General features: G+C 46.5%; 1 protein-coding gene across 1 annotated transcript; it reads right to left on the bottom strand.

Annotated features, from left to right (window-relative positions):
- Positions 1-973: 973 nt before the first annotated feature.
- EXOC3L4 (exocyst complex component 3 like 4) lies at positions 974-20,584 on the bottom strand. Its single transcript, XM_014871919.2, has 11 exons — positions 20,220-20,584; positions 17,096-17,747; positions 14,416-14,533; positions 13,314-13,439; positions 11,956-12,056; positions 10,439-10,534; positions 8,348-8,462; positions 6,323-6,445; positions 5,888-6,040; positions 4,418-4,539; positions 974-2,332 (listed from the first exon to the last, which is right to left on the bottom strand). Exons 1-11 carry the CDS (start codon positions 20,551-20,553, stop codon positions 2,170-2,172), a joined length of 2,103 nt encoding a protein of 700 aa, XP_014727405.2. The 5' UTR covers positions 20,554-20,584; the 3' UTR covers positions 974-2,169.
- Between the last annotated feature and the right edge of the window lie 1,088 nt (positions 20,585-21,672).

Here is a 21,672-nt window from a genome sequence, read left to right as displayed (position 1 = left end):
TGTGCCCAGCTTTCCTCCATGACTTCAGGGGAGCAACTTGCTTTTATTAGGAAACGGAAACCGAGCACCTTATCTAATCCCAGGGACCAGCAGCTGGAGCCCGAGGAAAGGCAGTTGCTTTGTGGAGGGTCTGCCAGTAAAATAATGAGATTGAAAACTCCAGTATACATTTAAATAATGCACTTGGGAAAATGCCACAGCTGCCTTGCATGAGATGCTTGGATGAGAGGTGCATACAGAGGGAAATTTCTGATGCACGAAATCTCTTGCTGAAGCTTCAGTGTCTCAAATCCTGCACTCCAGGAGTGCAGTTTTAGAAGTCTCAGGCCTACCTTGCAAAAGTCAAAATCCTCTTTGTATCTCTCCCACTCAGTCAATCTTTCTAACAATAAATGTAAGTCTCTCAGCACTGATGCCCTTCCCTGCTGCTGGGAGGGGAAATGTAGCTCACAGACCCACGGGGGATGTAATCACAGGGCTCCCTGCTTACACCATGTCCCCAGGACAGGGGAAGGGAACTCTGAAGTGTTCATGTGTTCTGCACACCTAGTGGGAAAATCAGATGATATTTTACTTCTCCATAGCAAATACAGTGAGTCATCAAGCTGAGGGTTTGTGGCAAATGTCATGAAATATATTGAAGAATGATGCAGGGTAGAAATTTCTTCCAGGATTTCTTGCTTCAAGCTCTCAATTTATAACTGATATTTCAAAGCTATCTTTAGAAAAACACCTTATCTTGACTGTGGAGGTAACAAGTCTACCTTAGAAAAATTTTCATATGATGATTGTGAATTAAAGGTGCACTCTGTGCTTCTTTAGCCATCAGAACATTTCCCTTGGCCTGTCACCAGCACCTGCTGCTCACCCAGGCTGAAATTCATACTGGTGCAGCTCAAAGCAAAGGAAACAAGAGATTGCTGATGCTGTAAGCTCTGTTGCCAGAAAAGATAGTGTTCAAGGCTATGCCATGTCCACATTTATAATTTTAATAGATCATAAACACATCTTTGTAAAGTCTTAGATTAAATCCTGTGGAGGGCAACCAAAAGGATAAATTGAATTAAATAAAATCAGATTTATACAGCTTTAGGCTGCTGAATGTCTCCTTCAGTCTCCCCTGCAGATGCTGGGGAACCTTTGTGGAGTTAAACCTATGGTGATCCATGCCCATCTATGGGATGATGCTGGTTTACACCAGATGAGGATCTCTTATGTAGCACTGTCTGTCCACCTCACACTTGGTTTCATACTGCAGTCAGATTGTAACAGATTTGTTAAAATGCATTTAAGCACACGTAAGAAAATGGACCAGAGGCATTTTCTTGGGTGGCACTTTCCCCAGGTCAAGGAGAACCTGGAGCCTCCCTCCACATGGCATATCCAATCCAGGCATGTCTGTACACGTGGGGATGTGATGGCATGAACAGATCTTCAGTCCAACAGGAGTTTTGCAATGCAGCCCTCGACTGAGGAAAATCTGCTGAAATGCCAGAGGGGCCACGGGGGCCACCCTGGAGAGAAGAGTGTTCCATGTGCTGCGTGTCCTGGCCATGGGGTTTGGTTACCCAGTTTTCCTCCCCAGGCAGGTAGTGGTTTGTGGCCTCAGGTCACAGCGTCATGACCTTGTGTCATGCCATCTCAGCCTGCTGGTTTGTGGGGGAGGAAATAAAACTTGGATGCTACCACATCCCTGCCCAAGCTCTGCCCCTCGGTTGCTCATGGGCACTAATTATGAGGGAGGCTCTTGCTCTGCTGCTGTATAATTGTGCAGAGCACAGTCCAAGCCTTAATATAGCACTGAGGCCTTAATATAGCTCTGATGGAACCGCTTTTGATTTTTTATTTTTTTCTTTTATGTTCTTTGAAAATACATTCAGTCTTGTACCAAACAGTGGAACAGCCTCCTAGCAATAGAATCCATATGGAACATGAGGTGGACACTGTGCCCAGGCTGGAGCTGCTGCCCAGGAACTCTTACAGGAGATTGGTGTCTTGGTGCATCTGTTGCCTTTGGGTTCTGAACTTGGGGTACAAGTTCAGGAAACTACTCCTTTCTCCACAGCAGTCAACAATTTGGGTTTGCAGAGGAGTAGGGGGGGTTAGCAGATTTTGGATCATGTGTAGAGGCAGTGTAGGAGGAGGCAGGATGCTGACTTTGGTGCTGTGTTAGAAGCAGCTGATGACTACTGGAACATCAATTTCAGCGAAGAGTGTGCTGCCCTCCCCTCTGTGTGAGCTCTCCTGTGCATGGCGCACTTGCCGAAAAATCGCCGCTCTTCTGGCACGGCCCAGCCCCCGGAGTGCCAGGATGGCCTGGACGTGCTCCTTCCTGCAGAAACCAAACAAGAGCTGGCTCAGATCTGACCAACAAAACCAGGCCAGAGGTGAGTAAGTGACAGCTGAGCTGGAGACACAGCAAGGCTATAGCAAAGTGCCAGGGACCGACCCCTCACCACAACTGGAGGAGCCACCAGGATGGGAGTCTGCAGCCTCTGGATGTCCCAAACCAGCGAGCAGCAGCTCCTGCCACACCACACTGCTGGGACACCCTCCTGCTGCTGGTGCCTCAGGGAATTTCCTCCTCTCTCTCCACACCGGTGATGCCCTTTGTGTGTTTTCCAGAGAGGCTGTGGACCTTTTGTGTAATGATTATTTTGAGATGAGTAATGGAAGTGCTAATATTTAGGAAGCTGATAGGCACTAATTAGATTTGAGCTGGAAAGCCAACTTGGAAACATACCCTATTCCAGTAATCTCAGTGTATACAAATTAAGAGATGTCTGTAAGAGCTCAGGGGAAAAATCAACAGGGACCTGAACAGGAAGCAATGCAGGTCCAGCAGGTTCCGCCTCATTTTCCAAACTTCATTGTTAAAAATGATGTTACTCAATAATGGAAAATCAGAAATTAAATAAACCAAAAGGACAGGCATTAAAACCTGGCTTGAGTCTGAGGCTAATGATGAAAAAGCACCACAAAAAGCCTTGTAAATGGCTTTTCTGACTGGAAAATGGTTTTCAAATATCCATCACTGATAACTAGCCATCATTTACCTCCCTCATCCTTTCCAGAGCAAGCACTGCCTCTTTTTCAGCTTAGCCTGGCTACTGGGATTAAACCCTTATGGGGTTTATTTATTTGTTTGGTTTTGTTTGGTTTTATTGTTTGTCAGGATATTTTTGTAAGATAGGTATGTTCACCTAGGAAATTACTTAGGAGCAATTGTTCCTTTACATGTCCATGTCTTGAATTCCCCCACACAGACACATCTGAAGAATATCTGAACCACCTAAGTAAAATCTAGTTATGAGAAATTTTGAACCTCAGTTTTGGGGAGAGGTGAATGATCTTTTTTCTCAATATTTGAGGATCCACTTCAGTATTCTAGCAATTAGTTAAATATTATGTATTATTTTGATTGCATAAATGTCATTCAGTGCTGAAACTTTAAGGTTTTTTTCTGAAATTACTCCGATGAAATGGAATTTTTTGCAATCTGTACCACTGATATTCATTCTCAGTGGTAAAAGAAGAGCTGTAGAAGAGAAGGTAACTTCTGATTTGCAGCTGCTTAGCCATGCACAGAGCTAGTCACTTTCTTTACTTTTCCAGGAGTTTTAAATTTTCCAGATGCAGCCTTGGAACAGCAAATGGAAAGTACAAAAGAAAGAATTTGTAATTTATTCCAAAATGTAATGATTGTGTTGAGGCCGTTTCAGAAACTGCAGCTGAACCGTATCAATGGCTGCCACACTTTGAGGTCTGAGCCTGGGAACAGGCTCAGACAAATTCTTTGCTCCAAATCTGGAGCCTACAAATTGGCAAACAGGGCTGATATTGGTGATGCAGTGGAAAGCAAACTGGAGCTTTGCTGTGAAGTAAGGTTCATTTAGAGCAATAAAATGGAATTCAGTAATAGAATGCATGGGAATGGTTCAAAACTGTGTCAGGGGAGCTCTAGACTTGACATTAGGAAGCATTTTTTTAATGAGGTGCTGGAGCAGGCTTCCTAGAGAGGTAGTTGAGGTCCCAAGCATGTCAGTGCTCAAGAGGCATTTGGACGATGGCCTTAGTAATTTACATTAACTTTTGGTCAGGCCTGAAGTGATCAGGAAGTGGATTATCAATGTAAGTCCCTCCCAATAGACTGAAATAGTCCCATTCCATTCTAAAACGAAAAGACTTTGAAGGTAATTTGTGCACATTATAAGATACAGCACACAGGGGGAAAAAAGAAAAAGTATGCAGCCATAAAGGGAGAAAACAAAGCTGAGATTCCCACTGTTGCTGGCATCCTAAACTCTAACGTGTGGCCACCAACAATGAGAAGCTGAAGAGCTTGGCCCAGGCACAGGACAAGTTGGTGGTTTTTGGGATGGAGCCCAACAGTTCTGGTATCTGCTGCTTCATGTACCTGATATCTGGATAGTCCTGGCACAGCTCCTTGACATAGGCTTTGATCTTGTCTTTTTTCTTCTCCCCAATGATATTGGCAATGTGACTGATGGCAGGGAGGAGCCAGTCAGCGTCAGAGCCCTGTGGACAAACAATCACATGGGGGCATCAGGGACAGCAGCACCTGCTAAATGCCTTTTTCCCTGCAGCAAGAGCATGGCAGCAGGGTGTATTTGCTGGTGTGAGCTAGGACTGGTGCAGGCAGGACAGGCAGCCTTGGGCAGGCAGCAGGGTGCAGGGTGGCAATGGCAAGGCACCCCTGGGAGCTCTCCCAGGCCTGACCCTGCACTTCCCAATGCCCAAGCAAGCCAGACCCTGAGCAGGGTATTGTGGCTGTGGTCCAGGATAGCAGCAGATGCCAGAGACTTCAGCTCCTGCTGCCTGATAATTTCATGTGCCTCATCTCTGAGATGGGATTTAGTGCCCTGGATGCCTGACTTTCCACAAAATCCAATTAATTCAACTTTGACTTACCAAAAATCCCAGACTGCTGTTGCTGTGAGAGACAGAAATGTTAAAGGTTGGTGACTGAACCAACTGCAACCATTGTTTTGACCAACAGACGCCTAAACTGCAACAATCAAGTGTTTTTGCTGGTCCACAGGAGGTGATACCTTTCCTCTCTGCTATCTGCTCTTATCCTTTCTTTCTTTTCCTTATATATTTTCTTAAGTGATATTTTTATACTTTTATATTGTTATATTACTATAGGTAATAATCAAAATGACTACATACCTCTTTTCCATTTTAATAAAATTGTTTTAAAATAAACCAGCCGTACACACACACACAGATCTCTCTCTCTCTCTCTCTCTCTCTCTCTCTCCATCTATGTATCTCACTCCAGTCACTCAGTATTGTGCCACTCTTATCTAGCCTAAGAGATTTATTAACAGGAACCTCAGTTACCTCCCTTCAGGGATGGGTTGTAACAGTTGTCCAGTCACAAAACACTCAAGACTGTCACCACTTTCTCCCCACACCCTGCTGTACACAGAGTGTGTAGCCAGATGGAACATCTCATGGGACTCAATTCCATGAGCTGTACCCAGGGCAGGGATCCTTTGGTGACAAAATGCATCCCATGGCCTGAGGAAAGAGGCCCTGGAAGAAGCTGTCACAGGACGAGTGTGATCCTACAGCACATGAACCACCCTATGCAAAGCTCCCTGGGAACGTGTTAAAACACCAGGTGCTGCCATCAGAGAGCTGCTGGCTGAACATGCACAAGCTGCCAATGCAAGGAGGCTGCCAGGCTGGAAACCCACACCTGCAGTAAACACCTTGCTCGCTCTCTTTTCAGCACTTCTATATTTCTTGAGGCTTGTCCTCCTCAAGAGCTTGTTGCCTGGTCTCTGTGAAGCCAAGTGGGAAAATTGCGCCTCTGGGAGTGGGGCAATCAGGGGATGTCAGGAGACAACTCACATACCTGATCAATGAGTGTATTGTGAATGATTGAAGCTTCCCGGCTCATCTTTCTGCTCACTTCCTGACGTGTGTCCCTGTTCATTTTCCATCTGGGTTTGATGACCTGTGTGACATATTCCTTCACCACGTATTTATGAACTTCATGCAGAAGCTCCTGGTTAAAAAGAAGCAAACCTCATGGGGTTTTTTTGTCCATTCAAGGCCAAGGCAATGAGAGAGGGCAGGGAAAGCCCTCAGGTCTTTGGCAGCACCTGAAGGCATAGATGAGGTACAGGAAGGCAGCACACCATCAGCACACACCCCCTCGAATCTGCAGCCCCCACAGTTATAAAGAGCAACCACTGTTGCAGAGGAGTTTGCAGGTCTTACCACAGTCTGAAAATTATGGTGTGGCCTCGCAGCATCCCTGTGCCCAGGTGTGGGACCGGCTGCCTACCTGCCCCAGGGGCTCCCTCATGTGCTGCAGGTGCTTGGAGAACTGCGAGACTGCCAACGCCAGCGAGTCTGGCCTTTCCGTCGCCAAAATCCAGTTCTTGGTCAGAATTTTCTTAAGAAGTGGCTGAAAAAAGACCAACTCACTGAAGGCACAGGTATATCCAGAGTAGCTGATGATGCCATAGCTGAAGGCAGCCAGCTATACACCTGACCTCAGGCTGGATTTTTCTCTCCACCCCAGGGAATTCACACCCATGTCTCCCCTTCCTGGGTAGGCATCCCAATGCAGAGAGGAGAAGCATCACGCCCTGAGCAGGATATGTTTTGGTATTAAAGGCTTATTTGGGATATCTCATTTCCTTGCTCTGTGCCACCTTCTGATCCACCAATTCTATTTCTTTAGGTAAATAAATTTGTTTCTCTAGTGTATTGGGGAAGAAAGAGATGAGAATATTAATCACAAGCAACTCAGGCATGACTAGAACAGGCTGTGGTGGGCAATGTATGTCAGTGTTACATGGGTTTGCACCAGCTTTGGAAACGAGAAGTAACTTGGTAATGAATCTGTTGGAAATTAGCCCAATAATCCATCACCTCGACAGCCTTCTCCATAAGAAAATCAAGCTTTTTGTGTTCACAGCCCTCCCAGGAGGCTGTGTGTACTCCTGCAGACCTGTATGAAGTCTTGCTGGGATTTTCCTTCTGCTCCTTGCTCTGATGTGGTGGTGGGAGGAATGGCAGCTGGGAGCATCTCCAGCTTTATGCCTCATGGTTAGTGATGACATGGGAGTGATGGCACTGTTTCCCATCTGTCCTGGGTACAAAGTAACTCCGACCAAGTATCCTTAACAGGTTATTTTCCTTTGCTGGGTCCCTAGAGCTAATGAACCTTCATATGAAACCAGCAATATCTGCTAAACACTTCTGGCACCTGGAAGAGACTTCTCAAAAGGCCAAATGCAAAACATCCTTCCTCTGGCATGTTCACTTTTCTCTTCCTAGCTCTCATGATCTCTGTCTTTAGACTCCTGGCAATCTCCTTCCTAATTATCTCTCCCTTTGCTGTGCTCCCAGCCTGCTGGAGAGCTGTTTACAAATGCTTTGACTCGGCCTCTCTCGGTTCTCACGACATCTCGGCTCTCTTGCTCAACGCTTTGGCTCGGGGCCTTTCCTCGCCTGCTGCTTAGGCTCCAAGACAAGATCTGCAGTCACTGGAAAGTCCCCTTGGCTTAGGTTGGAGAAGTTCTGTGACTGTCTTGGTTTCTGGAAGTTATGTTTGGGGATTTAGAAACTGAATTAGGATAAGTGAAAAGGGATGGGACCAAAGGCTTGAGTTCTCCATCTCCTCTGTAATACCAGCTGGAGCTAGCAGAACCCAACTGGCTGAGAGCAGAAAGGCTCATCTACAGCACCTGAGAAGCACAAACTCCATTGTAGGACGTTGCCTTTTAGGCCTCTTAACACAAGTCAAATTTTATCAGAGTTTTATCAGTTGATACAGGACCTTTAGCATCCTCACTCTGGAACAATCTTTTGTCACCATGGGAACAGCCTGGAAAAACCACCCCTACCAGAATGAATTCTATCCTATCCGAAGAGGTTTCTGACAGATTGTAATGGTAGGTCTATGAATCAATAAGTAAAAGTCCTGAAAAATCCAAATGATTTGATAGAAGGAAAACTGTCCCATTGGTGTTCAGCTGTCCTCTCCAGCTCTCTCTCACTTTGGATAAGATTTTCCCCACTGCTTTGCCTGAGAGACTGGAAGCTCCTAAATATCCTTTTCTTTTGGTTGCTATTAACAGCTTGAAAAATGTATCATTGCTCATAGCAAAAAATTCCCAGGATGCTGGAAATGTTGCTTTTTAAGGGGGATTTCCACAAGTGTTAAATGCATTTTGGAGGGACCATAATGTCATGTGCTGCAAAATGAGGTTTAGGTGGTGAGACAAGGGAAGGGCAATGACCCACAGCTGCTGCACATAACCCTTATATTGAGGAAATAATGTGGCCAAGATCCTCTTACCTGTGCTTTTGTTCTTAATTTTGTTAAAAAAATGTTTGTGAAGTTCCTTGTCAGAGTTGCCAGAATCTTCTGCAGTTCTTCAGTATTGACTTTAAATGCTGTTTCTAACCCTGACCTACAGAGAGATAGAGATCACCAGTGAGTTAATGTTAAAATGTAAACCATGACACAGCACTTAGCATGTTTTCTGGATTGGCATGTTGGATATTATTTTTAAATAAACTTGTGTTTCTACTACTTCCTCTTGGAAACACTTACTGAGCCAAAGTAATGGCTCATTTTGCACAATCCTGTGCACTGAAAATTAATCATAGATGAGTAACTGTGGTTAAAAACCCCTTCAGATTTCCTCATCAGGTGGGACAGTGCAGCCATGCGGAGCAGTTGTGTAGGAGCAACACCTCTGCTAAATGATTTCCAGGTACCTGGGGGAGAACTGAGGGCTGTGAGGGAAAAGTAAATAATAAAGCCAGAGAAGGGAAAGCTCCTTTTGTCCTCCAGAGCCTGTCTGATTCACTCCACACAATGTCTATCAGCAGCAGCTGGGATGGTAACTATGTGGATGGAAACTTGTGGAATTTCCTAAGGACAGTGCATACTTGTGCAATGTTTTACCTTATGAGAAAGAAAATTTCTGAGAGGTCAATGAAATTCCCTGTGTGTGAGTGTGTGTTTGCTTTAGAGGCATTGTGACTTCCTGGCTTTCTTCTCACTTTCCATCCCTGTCCCACTGTAACATGCTCAGTGTTGGTGAGGGAGGGAACTGAGGCAGCACCACCACCGAAAAAGGCATCACCAGTGATGCCTGAGCATCCCTGGATGTGCCACATCCACTGCTGTAAACACAGAGAACAGCAGGTTCCTGTCACTGCCCAGATTTATATGTCTGAGGCTGCCCTGGCAGGACTATAAAGCATCCAACACCATCCCCGTCATCCCAGGCTGGAGCTCAGGACTGTAACTCTGGTTGAACACCTGAAGTCTGGGTCCAGCATCCAAAAAATCCTGCTGTTAGGACACCTACCTCTGCCCCACAACTCATCACCCCAGCTGATGCATGTTTAACTTGACTCAGGAATACACCGATCACCCAAACACTGCCAGCTCCCTGCCTGGGGCTGGCGTCTCCCTTCACCCCCTCTCCATTGCCCAGCAGGGAAGGGGCAGCAGTGTCCCGCAGGGCAGCAGGAGGCAGGGAAAGCCATTTCCTCGGCGAGGCGAGCATTGCTGGAGAGACCGTGCCATCTAGAGCCTTCCCGGCGGTAGTGCTCGCTGCGGCGGGAGCCGTCCGCTCCTGGGAGACACCGCACGAAATCCCCTCCATCCCCTGAACAACACTTGGCATGTCCATCCCTGCCGGAGCGGGGCAGCAGCAGGGGCTGGAAATCACAACCCAATCTTTCTGGTGGCCAGAGCCCACTCACTAGTCCTGTGGTGTTTGCCGGGTTGACAAACAAAAGCACCACATCTGCATGGCAAAGATGTCCCCACATGCTGATGAGCCCGGGGACCTCAGCACAGGCCTGATGGACCAGAGCCTGGGACATGCACTCACTGGCACCATTCCACTTATGGGGTGAGGGATAGATCTTTGGCAGTCAGTCTGATGACACCTGTTCATCAGAGGCACTTTCTAACACGTGGCTTGAAGTAACTAATTCATGCAAAGCCCTGTAAGTTCCAGATGCCAGCACCAATGGCAGGCATTTATTTTTGGGTTGAGTGCTTTAATTGAATTTTCTTCAGCCCAGTGCCAAAGGCAGCCTTGAGGGCATGTTTCTGAGTTTATTTTGCTAACCTCCAGAACAAAAAAAACAAATGAAAAAAATAACTCCCCTGAGGATGAAAAAGATGCTCTGAAAATGAGTTCAAAACTCTCATGCAAGCACTGCATCCATCCATATTTCTGTCCCTTCACTCTTGTGGCTTTTATTTGCATCCCCTGAGGAAAACCCTCCTGTGAGATTAGAAGGGCTCGAGGCTGAGCACCCACAGAGTCACTAATGGAGAGCTTGGTCTTTCCTTTCCAGATCCTGCCACCCTCCCAGACCCCAGAAACGCAGCAGTTCAGCACGAAGGGAGCAGACTTACATCAGGTCATGGAAGCTGTTGATGTAGGCAACAAGATAGGGCACAAACATGGGGCTGTCCTGGGCAGTGCTCCACGCCATGAACTCCTGCTCAAACCTGTAGGAAAATACACCCAGGTAACGTTAACGGTGGGAGCACCGAGAATGCCTCATCTTCTGTGTGCATGGTGCTGTCAGGAAACACCTATGGCTGGCCCAACCTGTCCCCTCTGTATGCAGACAAATTTTTTCCAGCTGTCACAACTTGTGTGTGCAGTGGAGGGGAATAGATGGCAGATAATTACGGGTTTAGGATGCGCTCGCCTGAGCAGGTACGCAGCACTTTTGGAGAGACGCCAGGGATGTTGGGAGGCCAAATCTCTGACTTTTCCTCACGCTGAGGGTTTAATTGCAGGTGTGGCACACAGGCTTAGAAGTCTGAGCCTTCATTCTCTGGCTTTTGGGGCAATACATTATGTGCCTTTTAAGCACACAGGGCTGATTTTATAACAGAAGATGTATAGGAACAGGGCAGCACACCTACCTTCCCTCCCCCCAAAACCTCAGTGTGGTTGTTAGGTAGTTGTTTTTTGTGTAGCACCAATTTCATGGGGCTGACAGCTTTTTCGCAGCCAGGTCCTTGCTGAAGGCAGGAGGCTGTGTGCTCAGGCAGGTTTTGCCTGGTGGTCCCATTCTTTGTCAGGGTAAAGGAAACTGCTTGAGCTGGCCCCAGCCACTTGCATCTCAGGTTTGTTTAAGTAAAAGCTTAAGTTTCAGTGTTCCCTTAATCTGAGAGCCCTGGCGGCTCCAGCTTGCATTTCACACAGTTAAAAAAAAAAGAAACCCACAAAACAAAAACAAACAAACAAACAAACAACAACAAAACAACAACCAAGCAATAAAAAAAGAAAGAAAAGGGGGAATAAAAAAGAAAAATAATAAAGAAGAGAACAAAGAAAAGGGAAAGAAGAACAAAAAAAAAACATTATTCAGCAATTTCCTTTGGACACTGGATAAATTTTAAGGGATTCATGAGGCAGCTCAGCTGTGTGTTATAGCAGAGAGAGACTCATCAGCCATTTTTTATGCCCATAGCCATGGGATGCCAGAGAAAACCACTCAGCAGAACTCATCCCACAATACCTAGATTATGTTTTGGGCAAACAGGCTTTTGGTCTGAGGGGTCCATAACCACTGCTTGCTCATGACTGAAGCTGCAAGTGACCAGTATCCAATGTAAAAAAGTCCTGGGTGGATGGGACTGCAGTGGTCCCACCCCTTTCCAGATAGCAGCTACTTCCCAGAGCTCTGACACTGGATTTTTGGACTCACAGAGTCCTATCTGGGTCTGTTTATGACTCTCCCCAAGTTGTTTTGCAGCATGCTTATTACTGAGGTCATTGTGATCTCTAATTCTCCCAGGAGCAGCCTTGTGCCTGCTCAGTGCCACTATCTGGTCCAGTGCCTGGACCTTTTTCCTGTTTTTTTACCAGTGTGGGACTCATTTATAAAGAAAGTGCTACTCAGAGCAGTGATGACCTTGATATGAATTCAAGCAGCTCTGCCATGCATAACTCGAGCATTTTTGTTTCCAAGCTTCTACTGATAGCTCCAGATAACTTCACGTGCTGCCCGATGATCTAGAAAAGGGAATGAAGAAACTCCAGTGAGTGGGACAAGCACTGGTGAAACATCCTTCACAAGGATCTCATGCAGCTTTGGTTGGTAAGAATGGCTCACCTAGCAAAGGGGCAAACAACCAGCTTGTTGCCAGGAGGTTTTCGTTAATCTCTCAGTTTTAAAAATCATCATGCAGAATGAGCCAGAAAGCCCCAAAGGATTTGTGATGTAATCATGCACCCCTAATGGTGTCATGCCCTTCTGCTGTCTGAGTGTGAGTTACAGGCGGTATTGGCTGGAGCTCTGAGGTGTCCCACTGTCATCCTCCTCTTTTGGGGGGAATTGCTGGAGGGATCAACCCCCAACTCAAAGCCCAAGGGGAGCAGAGCTGTCCCTGTGTATGACCCCATGACAGGGGTGACTATAAACCCCATCCCTGAGGGCCCACAAGCCCCCTTCTCAGGAGTGATACCAGGGCAGCACAGAGGGCCAGGCATCACCCTGAACTCTTGTCTGCACTGGAACTCCTCCCACATTCCCATTCCCACAACCCCAGCTACACTTCTGGACTGAGGTGTGTTGCAGTCCTACTCTGGTACTTCCCACAGCATCCTATCCATTTGCTAAATCAATTCAGATCTGACTTCCCTGTGATCACATAATGTGTAATATTCCTGTATGGAAAAAGAGTCACATCAGCAGGCAAAACTCTTTGATTTTCTTTCTTTCTCTCTCTCTCTTTCTGTTAGTTTTATTTAATTGAAGTGACTCAACCAGTTGAGTGATGAGAATTAATCCAGACCCCTCCTGCCTTTATTACCCAGTAGTCTCTAAAGCTAGTAGGGGCTTTTGTTTTTTGTACTGTGTAAATTGGAGTGGCTGTCACTGCCTACAGCCTTTCCCCAGCTTTCACAGCCGTGGGACAAAGTTGCTTTTTAAGCCAACGGTTTTTTCAAAGAAACCTTTTCTTTCCACCCTTTTCCCAATTCTCTTTCTTCTTCCTAATCAAAGAGGTTTAGGGACTTTAAAATCAGTTGCCTATTATGTTGCTGACACAATTGACAGCAGGTTTAATTTGCAGCTAGAAGGCAAGCGGGAGAGCTAAAAGTTGTAATAAACGGCATTTTCTGCTCTAATGTATTCTGCCAGTGTGTGACTTACATAAATTATCACAGGAGGCGGTACCTCCACCCCAGAAGGAAACGGTCCCGTTTCCCTGGAGTCACAGAGACTCCCCCTCTCCCTTCCTCCCCACTTTCCCCCAGCTAATGAAATACCGTTTGAATATCAAAAGAGAGTGAGTCGTGGTAGAGGTTTTCCTTCTCTTCTGAATGAACTTCCTTCTCCCACTTCTCCGTGACCTCTAGTCTCAGGATGTTTCCAAAATAACTTTTGATTTTCCCCTAAATGTTAAACATAGGAAGGAAACATGTAGCTCAGGGTAATGAATAAAACACGAGTACAGCCCCTCTATGCATTTTGCTCCATCAGCACGTGGGTATGGCATGGAAAGGTGAGCAGGGTCACAGACCTTGCTCCAGACCTCAGGAGAATCAGGAGCTGTGCTATGTGTGTGCAAAGTACTCCCAAAGCAGAGAGTCATTCTCCTGGCAGGAAACAGTGGGTCAGCTGTTTGTTTGATTGCAAAGTCCTCCAGCCCATGGAATGCACCAGATCAGGATTAAAGATCAAACCAGTCCTTTCCTGGGTACAGCCAGCAGGTAAGCAGCAGCACTGTTCAGTCCTGGCTGATAAATCAATCTTGTTGCTGGTGAAACAAAGTGATCTTTCACCAGCAAGTTGGAGCAATATTGATTTCATTCAGCTGGGTACCTTGTGCTTCACCTTGTGCTGTGCCCTGATTCAGAAATGATTTGCAAGAAAATGTCTGAGCCCAGCAAAGAGCCAGGAAAGTCTTGCACAGGGTTCCAGACAAGGATTGCAGAAAGGCAACTAGGAAGTGGCTTCATCAGAGGACACAAACCATGAGTCTGTTCTCTGGTGGGGATGCCTGAAGTCTGCCAATAGCAAACCTCATATGTGCTGGAGGAGATCCCACACAGTGACAGTGGCCAATAAAATGCCTTTGCCCCTAACTTTGCAATGTGTACAATCTGCTGAAGCCCAGCTACGACCTTCCAGTAAGTGTCTGCTGTACTGAGTGGGTTTGGTACAGTCCTGTTGGCTCTGCTTGGGTCCCCAAAATGGTATTCAGGAATTTTTTGCTTTAGAGTACAGGCCACTCTATGTGGGGCCAGTAGGACTCAGCACCTGGTGGGGCTGGAAACCACAATGCAGTCATCCAAGCCCTCTGTCTGGGAGGCTGGGGCTCCTGTATCTTCCCTGGGGGGCATGTGGGGATTAGGTCAAAACTCTCACCTTTGCAGAAGCAATGTAGTCGTTTTTCAGTTTATCCCAATCAGCTGGTGTTAACAGCAAGGACAGGTTTTCTGTCTTAACCTCTGGTTTGAGCTCAGGATGACCCAGAAAGAGTTCACTGGAAAGAATCAAATTAACAAATTATAATGCCTCAGAATGTGAATAAACTGATGGAATATTCATGCAGCATGAGCTACATAATTATTAAGCCATGAGAAATATACTTAAAGCTTAAATTGTGCTGCTTGTTTTCAAGGTTTAACAAGAAAAATCTTTTCTTTCTATTCAAAATCGTAATTATTCAAACCCAAAATGATCTAAGGTTCCAGCCCACTTCAGAAATCATGAGACTTCTGAGTTGTTTGGACATGAAAAGTGCTATGAGAATTTACTTTTTAAAATAAACAATGTGAAGCTGATTCATTCAACTAGAAGCTTGCAAAATGCCTTTCAGGGTAATTCCTGTAGTAGCGCGTTGCTTTGGAGTTAGCCCATCTCCCTGCCTCCTCTGCAGTGTCATATCACAGCTCGTGTCAGCCTGTGATTTGTCTCTGTGCCTTGTCCTGATGCAGGGGAGGTGGCAGAGCAGGACGGGGAAGGCATTCCCATGCCAGGGACACGAGCCATGCTCCCCTGCACATGGAAGGGGACGTGCAGCTACAGGGTCTGGCTCCAAAGAGAGCTCAGCTGACACCAGACTTTGCTGCTCACTTTCCTCTGGACTGACATGTAATCAGGCCAGCTGATTAGCACAGAAGCAGGGGAAGGGAGGGAGTGCCTGTGTTCCTCTCTCTGGGGCAAGAAAAATATTATTAGCCTGTACAATTGAATGTGCTACTCCTGCAACCTGCCACAGACTGTGGCAGGCACTGCATCTTGCAGGGGAGAGAAGGCGGAAGAGAGAAAGAAGAAAATATTCATGCACTTGATGAAGGTGGGGCCTAAGCTTTGAGCTGCTATCTTGTTAATCAGGGAACACAACTGCCATGTCCTATACACAGCCTGCACATATGCTCAGGCACCAAAAAGGGTTCCCATTGCCCCACCAGCACTGCACTCACAGTTAGGTTCAGATACAAGTGAGGACTGTAATGTACAAGGTCAAACTGCTGCAGAGTGACTGCTCAGCAGAAAATAACTTCAGTCTGCTGATAGTGTCCTGGAGTCAATATTTCCATGGTCATGGTTCAGATTTCCTAGAGAGGAACATCTCTACATGGGGAGCATTGCACAACCCAGCTGCTGCCAGGGTCTACTGCTCATTCTAAAGCACAACATAGATTTAAGTATGGACTCTCCACCACAGCTGAAAGGACAGCCTCAAATGTGTACTCCAGGGCCTTATTCCCATCTCTTTCTTTTTTCTTTTTTTTTTTTTTTTATTTGTTTGAACTGTAACATCAATAATGAGTTTGGGTCAGTCTCTTCCTTTTTGATTATTTATTCCAAGAAACAATGAAGTTTTTTTGAATGGGAAAATCAAATGGAAGCAGCATAAAACAAACAGGTGATTGCAAACAGTGCCCAAAACAACAGCAAACTCTCAATAAACCCATTCACAGCAATTTAGAGAAATATGGCAGGGGCACTTTTTTTTGGTACAGAACCTGACTGCTGAAGTTCGTTTCTTTCCTTGCTCTCCTGCAATGCCAGAGTGGGGCCATGCAGGAATTTCCCTTCAGATGAGACCTGCAGGGATTTGTGATGATGAGGGGGTTACATACATCATTATGGTCACCACACTCTAGGTGGGGTTTTAAGAGCAGAACTGGGTAAGTTCACAGAAGAGACCTGTTGAGGGCTGCTCAAAACAAAAACCACCCGCAGTGCAAATGTTTCTTACTCAAAAGCTACCACAGGCTAGGGGTGTTCTGAGCAACAGTGTTCTGCTCCTTGCCCTGCTGTGCCATTGCCCCCTTTGTGGCCATTTTAACCCACTGTTTGGCTCAGTGCTGATACTCCTGCCTTCAATCCTTCTTTGTTTTATTTGAGGGCTGCCAATGGGTTTGTGTTTGTCCCTTCCTTGAACATCTGGTTCAGGCCATACCTGGAGGCCAGCTACCAGGGCAGACACATTTTTGCTTTGGCATAACTGTTTCACATGCTTATTTTCCAGACCCCTGAACTGCGAAGAGCTATGTCTTAAAGCCCTCCCATTCAACCAGTGGACACATCTGAGACAGAACTTTTGTTTTCATGTCTCTAATTACCCTCCATGATGTCTTGACTCCTCTTCAAGACAACTCTGACCCATGCATGGGGTTAACGTGGCCCATCACAATTTTAATTAAACAGGAAGAAGGCCTCCCCCATAGGCCCCTGCCTGTGCCTGGAAAAGTCTCTGAAATAGCTGTTGGATCTTGCAAAATATATGCAGAAAGGAGCAGGTTTATCAGAGTAGGTTTATCAAATGCAGGGAGGAGCTTCCTGGCATGTGGAAACAGCAAGTGGGAGAGGCAGGGGGAAACGGGGTGATGTAGATCTGTAAAAAGCAGCAAGTGCTTTATCCACAGACCTTTGCCCCCACCTATTAATAGGTTTGCTATCTGGCTCCACTGTAGTCACTACATCTCACTTGCTTGCTTGGAAAACTGAGAATGGCTTGGTGCTTTTGGAGTACCCCACAGCCCCATGGCTCCCTGGAGGAGGCAGAGGTACTGTGGCAAACACAGCAGCTCACCTGTGGTAGGTGTTGGCCACCCAGTCAAGCAAGGTGTAGAGCTCGTGGAAGTCCAGTGGTCCCTGGGAGAGTTCTTGCAAATGTGAGGCAATGGCATTGTGAAAAGCTTCCACATATGTGTCACACACCTGGTACTCCTCTGGATAGCATTTTTTTACCGATGACTTGATTTTCAGTAAATCTGCCCTCAGGTTTTCCTGGAGGAAATGTAAGTGGCGATCAAGCCATGAAGTTGCTTCTTCCCTTGATGCCATGAGTGCCATCAGGACTCTTTTTCTTGCACTCTCGTTGATAGCTTCCCTCCACTTCTCCCTCCACTTTCTGGGCCTGCCGAGCAAATCTGACCCAGGACGAGAAGCATTGTCTGTGTTGGGATGAGCTGCTTCCTCACGGGCTATTAAAGTCACCATGGAGGTCAGCAGGGTGTGCTGTAAAGTGGGATCCTCCAGTGTTCCCTCCACTATGGACTGGATTGCATTTGTGATGGAGTTATAAAGCAAATCCACATCCTTGGATTTCCGTACAAACTCCTGGGGGTTATCACTGTATTTCTCAGAATCCCGTTCTGAGATAGTCTCATCTTCCATTAACTTGATACTTGCAAATGCTTCCAAAAGTTGTCTTTTCTGAATAAGTTCATGGATTTCCATTACTGCAGAAACAGGTGAGAAGAGGTTGGGACAAAGTGGGCATTAGGCCATTGACAGGCTGGTAACAGGACAAGGTCTGACAGGGAGACTTGCAGGGGGCTGTTCAGAGTAGTCAAGTCCCAGCAGTGCCTCTGAGACTGCCCCTGGGCCTCCCTGATCTCTCCAGCTCCTGTTTGACACAGGAGAGGAAAACAGTGGGAAAGCAATAACTGCAAATCGAGCCACATCCCTGAACAGCTGCTTACAGAGACAGGAAATATCAAAAAACCTGCTGATAGCCCTGCAGGGACGCCTCAAACAATGGCTGGTGAGGCTGCGCAGAGGGACACTGGAGGTTCAGGCTGCATAAAACTGGCTCTGCCCCTCTGCTGGTGTGGAGATGAGGTGGAACAGGCAGCAGGAATGGTTCAGGATATACCTTACCAGCAGGATTTCCCTTAGCATGGATGTCCTTGTTTCCCTGCATACCCTGTGCTCAGCACAGCTCTGCTGCTGTTGTTGGCCATGGTGGTGTAGCCCAGCTCAGGCACCTCTGGATGAAAGGGCATCTGAAAAGCTGCCCAAGAGGACAGGACAGTGCCCAGGGCCCTGGCTGGGGTAGTGGGAGGGAGCACAGCAGGACAGACACCTTTGGGTGTCCTGAGCTCTTGGGTCAGATCTCTCTCTCGATGGTTATGTCTGTCCCAGCCCACCCACAAGCATGTCCTCAGAGATACCAGGGCCCTGAGAGAGCCTCCTGTATGTGAGCCCACAGTCAGGTGCTTCTTGGACATACACATACAAAATTATATGAAAAAATTGGAGAGCACTCAAAGAAGGACTAATTCATAGCACATAATTTCTGCCCTTCGGCTTGTCTGCACACAGGTTTCATACCATATGTACCAAGTAATCTTTGTAGCATAAGAATATCTGTATGAAGACATAAATATGCCAAATAACCAAAAAATTGATGCATCACAGAACACATAGATCTTTGAGTGCCTATATGGTGCTATAGTTGCTTCTGCACTCAGAAGGGTGGGAAATTCTACCAATTAACTTAGTCTGTTCTAGATAAATTAATATAAAACCTGTGTTTACACAAATGCTTGCAGTGAGAGACTAGAGGAATACATTCTGTTCTGTTTATCAAAGTGAGAAAACACCATTTAATCACCATCTATGATAATTATTCAGGGAGGTGATGTTGGGTGCTAAATGGATCTTTAATTCAGCGATACAAGATCAGCCAGCTGGTGGTTGAAGGAAGACAATTGAAAGGCAATTAACTATTATGCAGCCTAATGGTGCACATTGTGGAATCTCCATCACTTGCCATATTATCTCAGGATGGGATGTGCTTCCGACAGAGCTGCTCTAGTCCAGGCCAAACACAAGTTATTGGGCAGAGAATGGGCCTTATTTGTGCAATTTCTCAGCTCGTTTATTTCAGGAGATCAGAAAGCTTGTGATAACATTTTCTGCCCCTCCTCATCTCTGACCCTTGAAGGTCAGACTAGTGAAGTTTATGAGATGGGCTCAGATCCAGCTTACCAAGCTCACAATGTATCAATGTAAAGCAGTAAATCACTTCCCATCACAGTAGAGCACCTTACAGCAGTGAGGCAGTGTCAGCCCGTGCATCTGATCCCTGTGGCACCCTATGCAACACACTGATAATTTCTTCCTAGAAATTTAGACTGAGGAAAGGCCAAGTCATATTGTTTTGCCTCAGTCTGTCTCCAGGTGAATGCATTGTAGTACCTCTGCCTTGAGAAGGTGGAGGACAGCAGTGCTCAAACCGTGATCAAAGTTATTGCAGTCTGCTCACAGCTGGGGAAAGGGAATTGTTATAATTTGTCTGAGATCTATCTATGCTGGCAAAACACGTGAGAGTAGCCAGCCTGAGGAAGACCAAAATCAAATACTTGCAGCACTGCTGTTGTGAGGACAGGCGGAAAGTCAATGCAAGAGAGCAAAATATCTGTGGAAGTCTCTTTGCAAGGCGATTTCTAAGATTAGGAGCCGAAGTGGAGCTTCCAAACCAGATCGTAGCCAAACCATCTTTTTCCCCTCTAGGCCTTGCAGCACCCTACAGAGCACAGTTGGAGGACCATCAGTCTGAGAGCTGAAGAGCAGAAATTGTCCAGGACAGCAATGCAGGCAATAGCACACTGCACTTGTAGGTATGTCAGACCAGCAGTTCCCCACGTGTGCTCAGCAGCTTGGTGACTGATATATGTGATGAGCAATGTCACACTGACAGGTTGATGGGTAGGCTGCTGATATGGCTAGAGCAGCATGTTCAGTGGCAGAGCCTTGCCCAGGCTGGGCCAGGTAACACCCAACAAAAGCAAGGGGTGCAGTTGCCTCTCCCTTGTGAAGGGATGCCTGGTTCTTTAGCACCTCTGTTGAGCCCAAGCCTTGCACACTGTAAATTAATTTTACATTTATCCTGCCAAGAAAATGGCAATGGTGGTTTTGTGTCTTACCTGAAAGAGGTTTTGCTTCAATGGGCTCACATATTTCAACAATCTTCTCCACGCTATTACTGACTGTGGGTTTGTTCTCCTCATAGCTCATGAGTGTTTGCAGAAGTCTTTTCGCATTCCAAGTGCCAGTATCTTCCTTCCTTCTTTCTTTTTTCAGACTTCGTTTTGATTTCCGGATGCTTAACACTGTTTTAATACCTCTTTCAAAGAACCCACTGTCCCTCCTCTGCGAATCTGGGCTGCTCAGTTCAGAAGAGACTTCCATCTTTTCCTTCTCTGGACTGTTCATTGGAGAGGCTGGTTCTGAGGTCACACTCCTTGTGTCTAACTCCATATTTCTATTTAGCTTGTCTTTCAAAGGGAGGTTTGCCAAACAGGTTGATGACAATCACTAAAATAATAAAACAGCAGAATTAGAGATGTCCTTAACAGGGTATTACTGTGTCTCCAAAGCCAGTCCTAGACTGAAAATCTGGCCCATTCCTTTCGTGTGCCTAAATACAAGGACAGAATAAGATGTAGCCTATAGCTGCTGAAACAATCTCTCTACCCACAGACAGCAGACACTGGCCTGCACCTGGTGCTCTGTAAAGCTTCACTTAACTCCATAAAACAGGCAAGTGGCAACTATTTCTCCAGCACCAAGGAATCATGAGATGTCAGAGATGTTGAAATCTGTGTAAACATACTGTTTCAGTGAGTAACCAGATATGGTTTTGCTTCCCATTCTTCTAGGTGGATTTCCAGCCATGCAGGAATAATAATTTTCCTGAATCTCACTGGGTTATTTCCATTTTCTGATGTGAATATGGCAACTTTGGGTTTTGTTGCTACTTCTGCCCTGCTCAAACGCTGAGCTGCTGCTGCTGCTGCTGGAGGTGGCTCAGGGGTGAGTGGTTCCCAGCAGTGGCTGAGCTCTGCTCTAGCCCCTTCCACCAAAGCCACAGCTATCTCTGCACTCTGAATCGTCATGGTTACAGCTCAGGAGGCAGTACAAGGCAGGAAGGGTTCACATCACTCATCCTGCCTCAGAGCACTGCATCCCATCATGCTAAGGATAGGTATCTCCAAGGCCAAACACACCTCTCTGCACAAGCTGCAAGGGATGCTGCAAGCGATTCCAGATTTCGGCAGAAGTGCTCCTGTCAGTGCTGCTGGGCTGCAGTCACAGACTCTGCACTTGCTCAGCTCCTGCCCTGCTGCAAACAAACTTCCCTCTGCCCACCCTGAGGGCTGGCCCCGGTGTTTGGGGAGAGGGAGGAGAGAGGTTTTGCCTTTCCTCCCTTGCAAAGGGTTCCCATCAGACCACCAGCTGATACAGCCAGTTCACTGAGCCACTGTACATTGCCACTGTACATTGCAGTGCCCTGAGGATGGAAAATGCCACGTTTCTCCAGAGCAGGCTTAAGGCAGCTGAATGAACACTTCAAATGAGTAGAAACAGCTATTCTTG

This window comes from Sturnus vulgaris, chromosome 6, assembly GCF_052056855.1.
Source record: "Sturnus vulgaris isolate bStuVul1 chromosome 6, bStuVul1.hap1, whole genome shotgun sequence".
Classification (NCBI taxonomy): Eukaryota; Metazoa; Chordata; class Aves; order Passeriformes; family Sturnidae; genus Sturnus; species Sturnus vulgaris.
The sequence above is the reverse complement of the archived record's forward strand: the minus strand, read 5'-3'. Positions and strand labels throughout refer to the sequence as shown.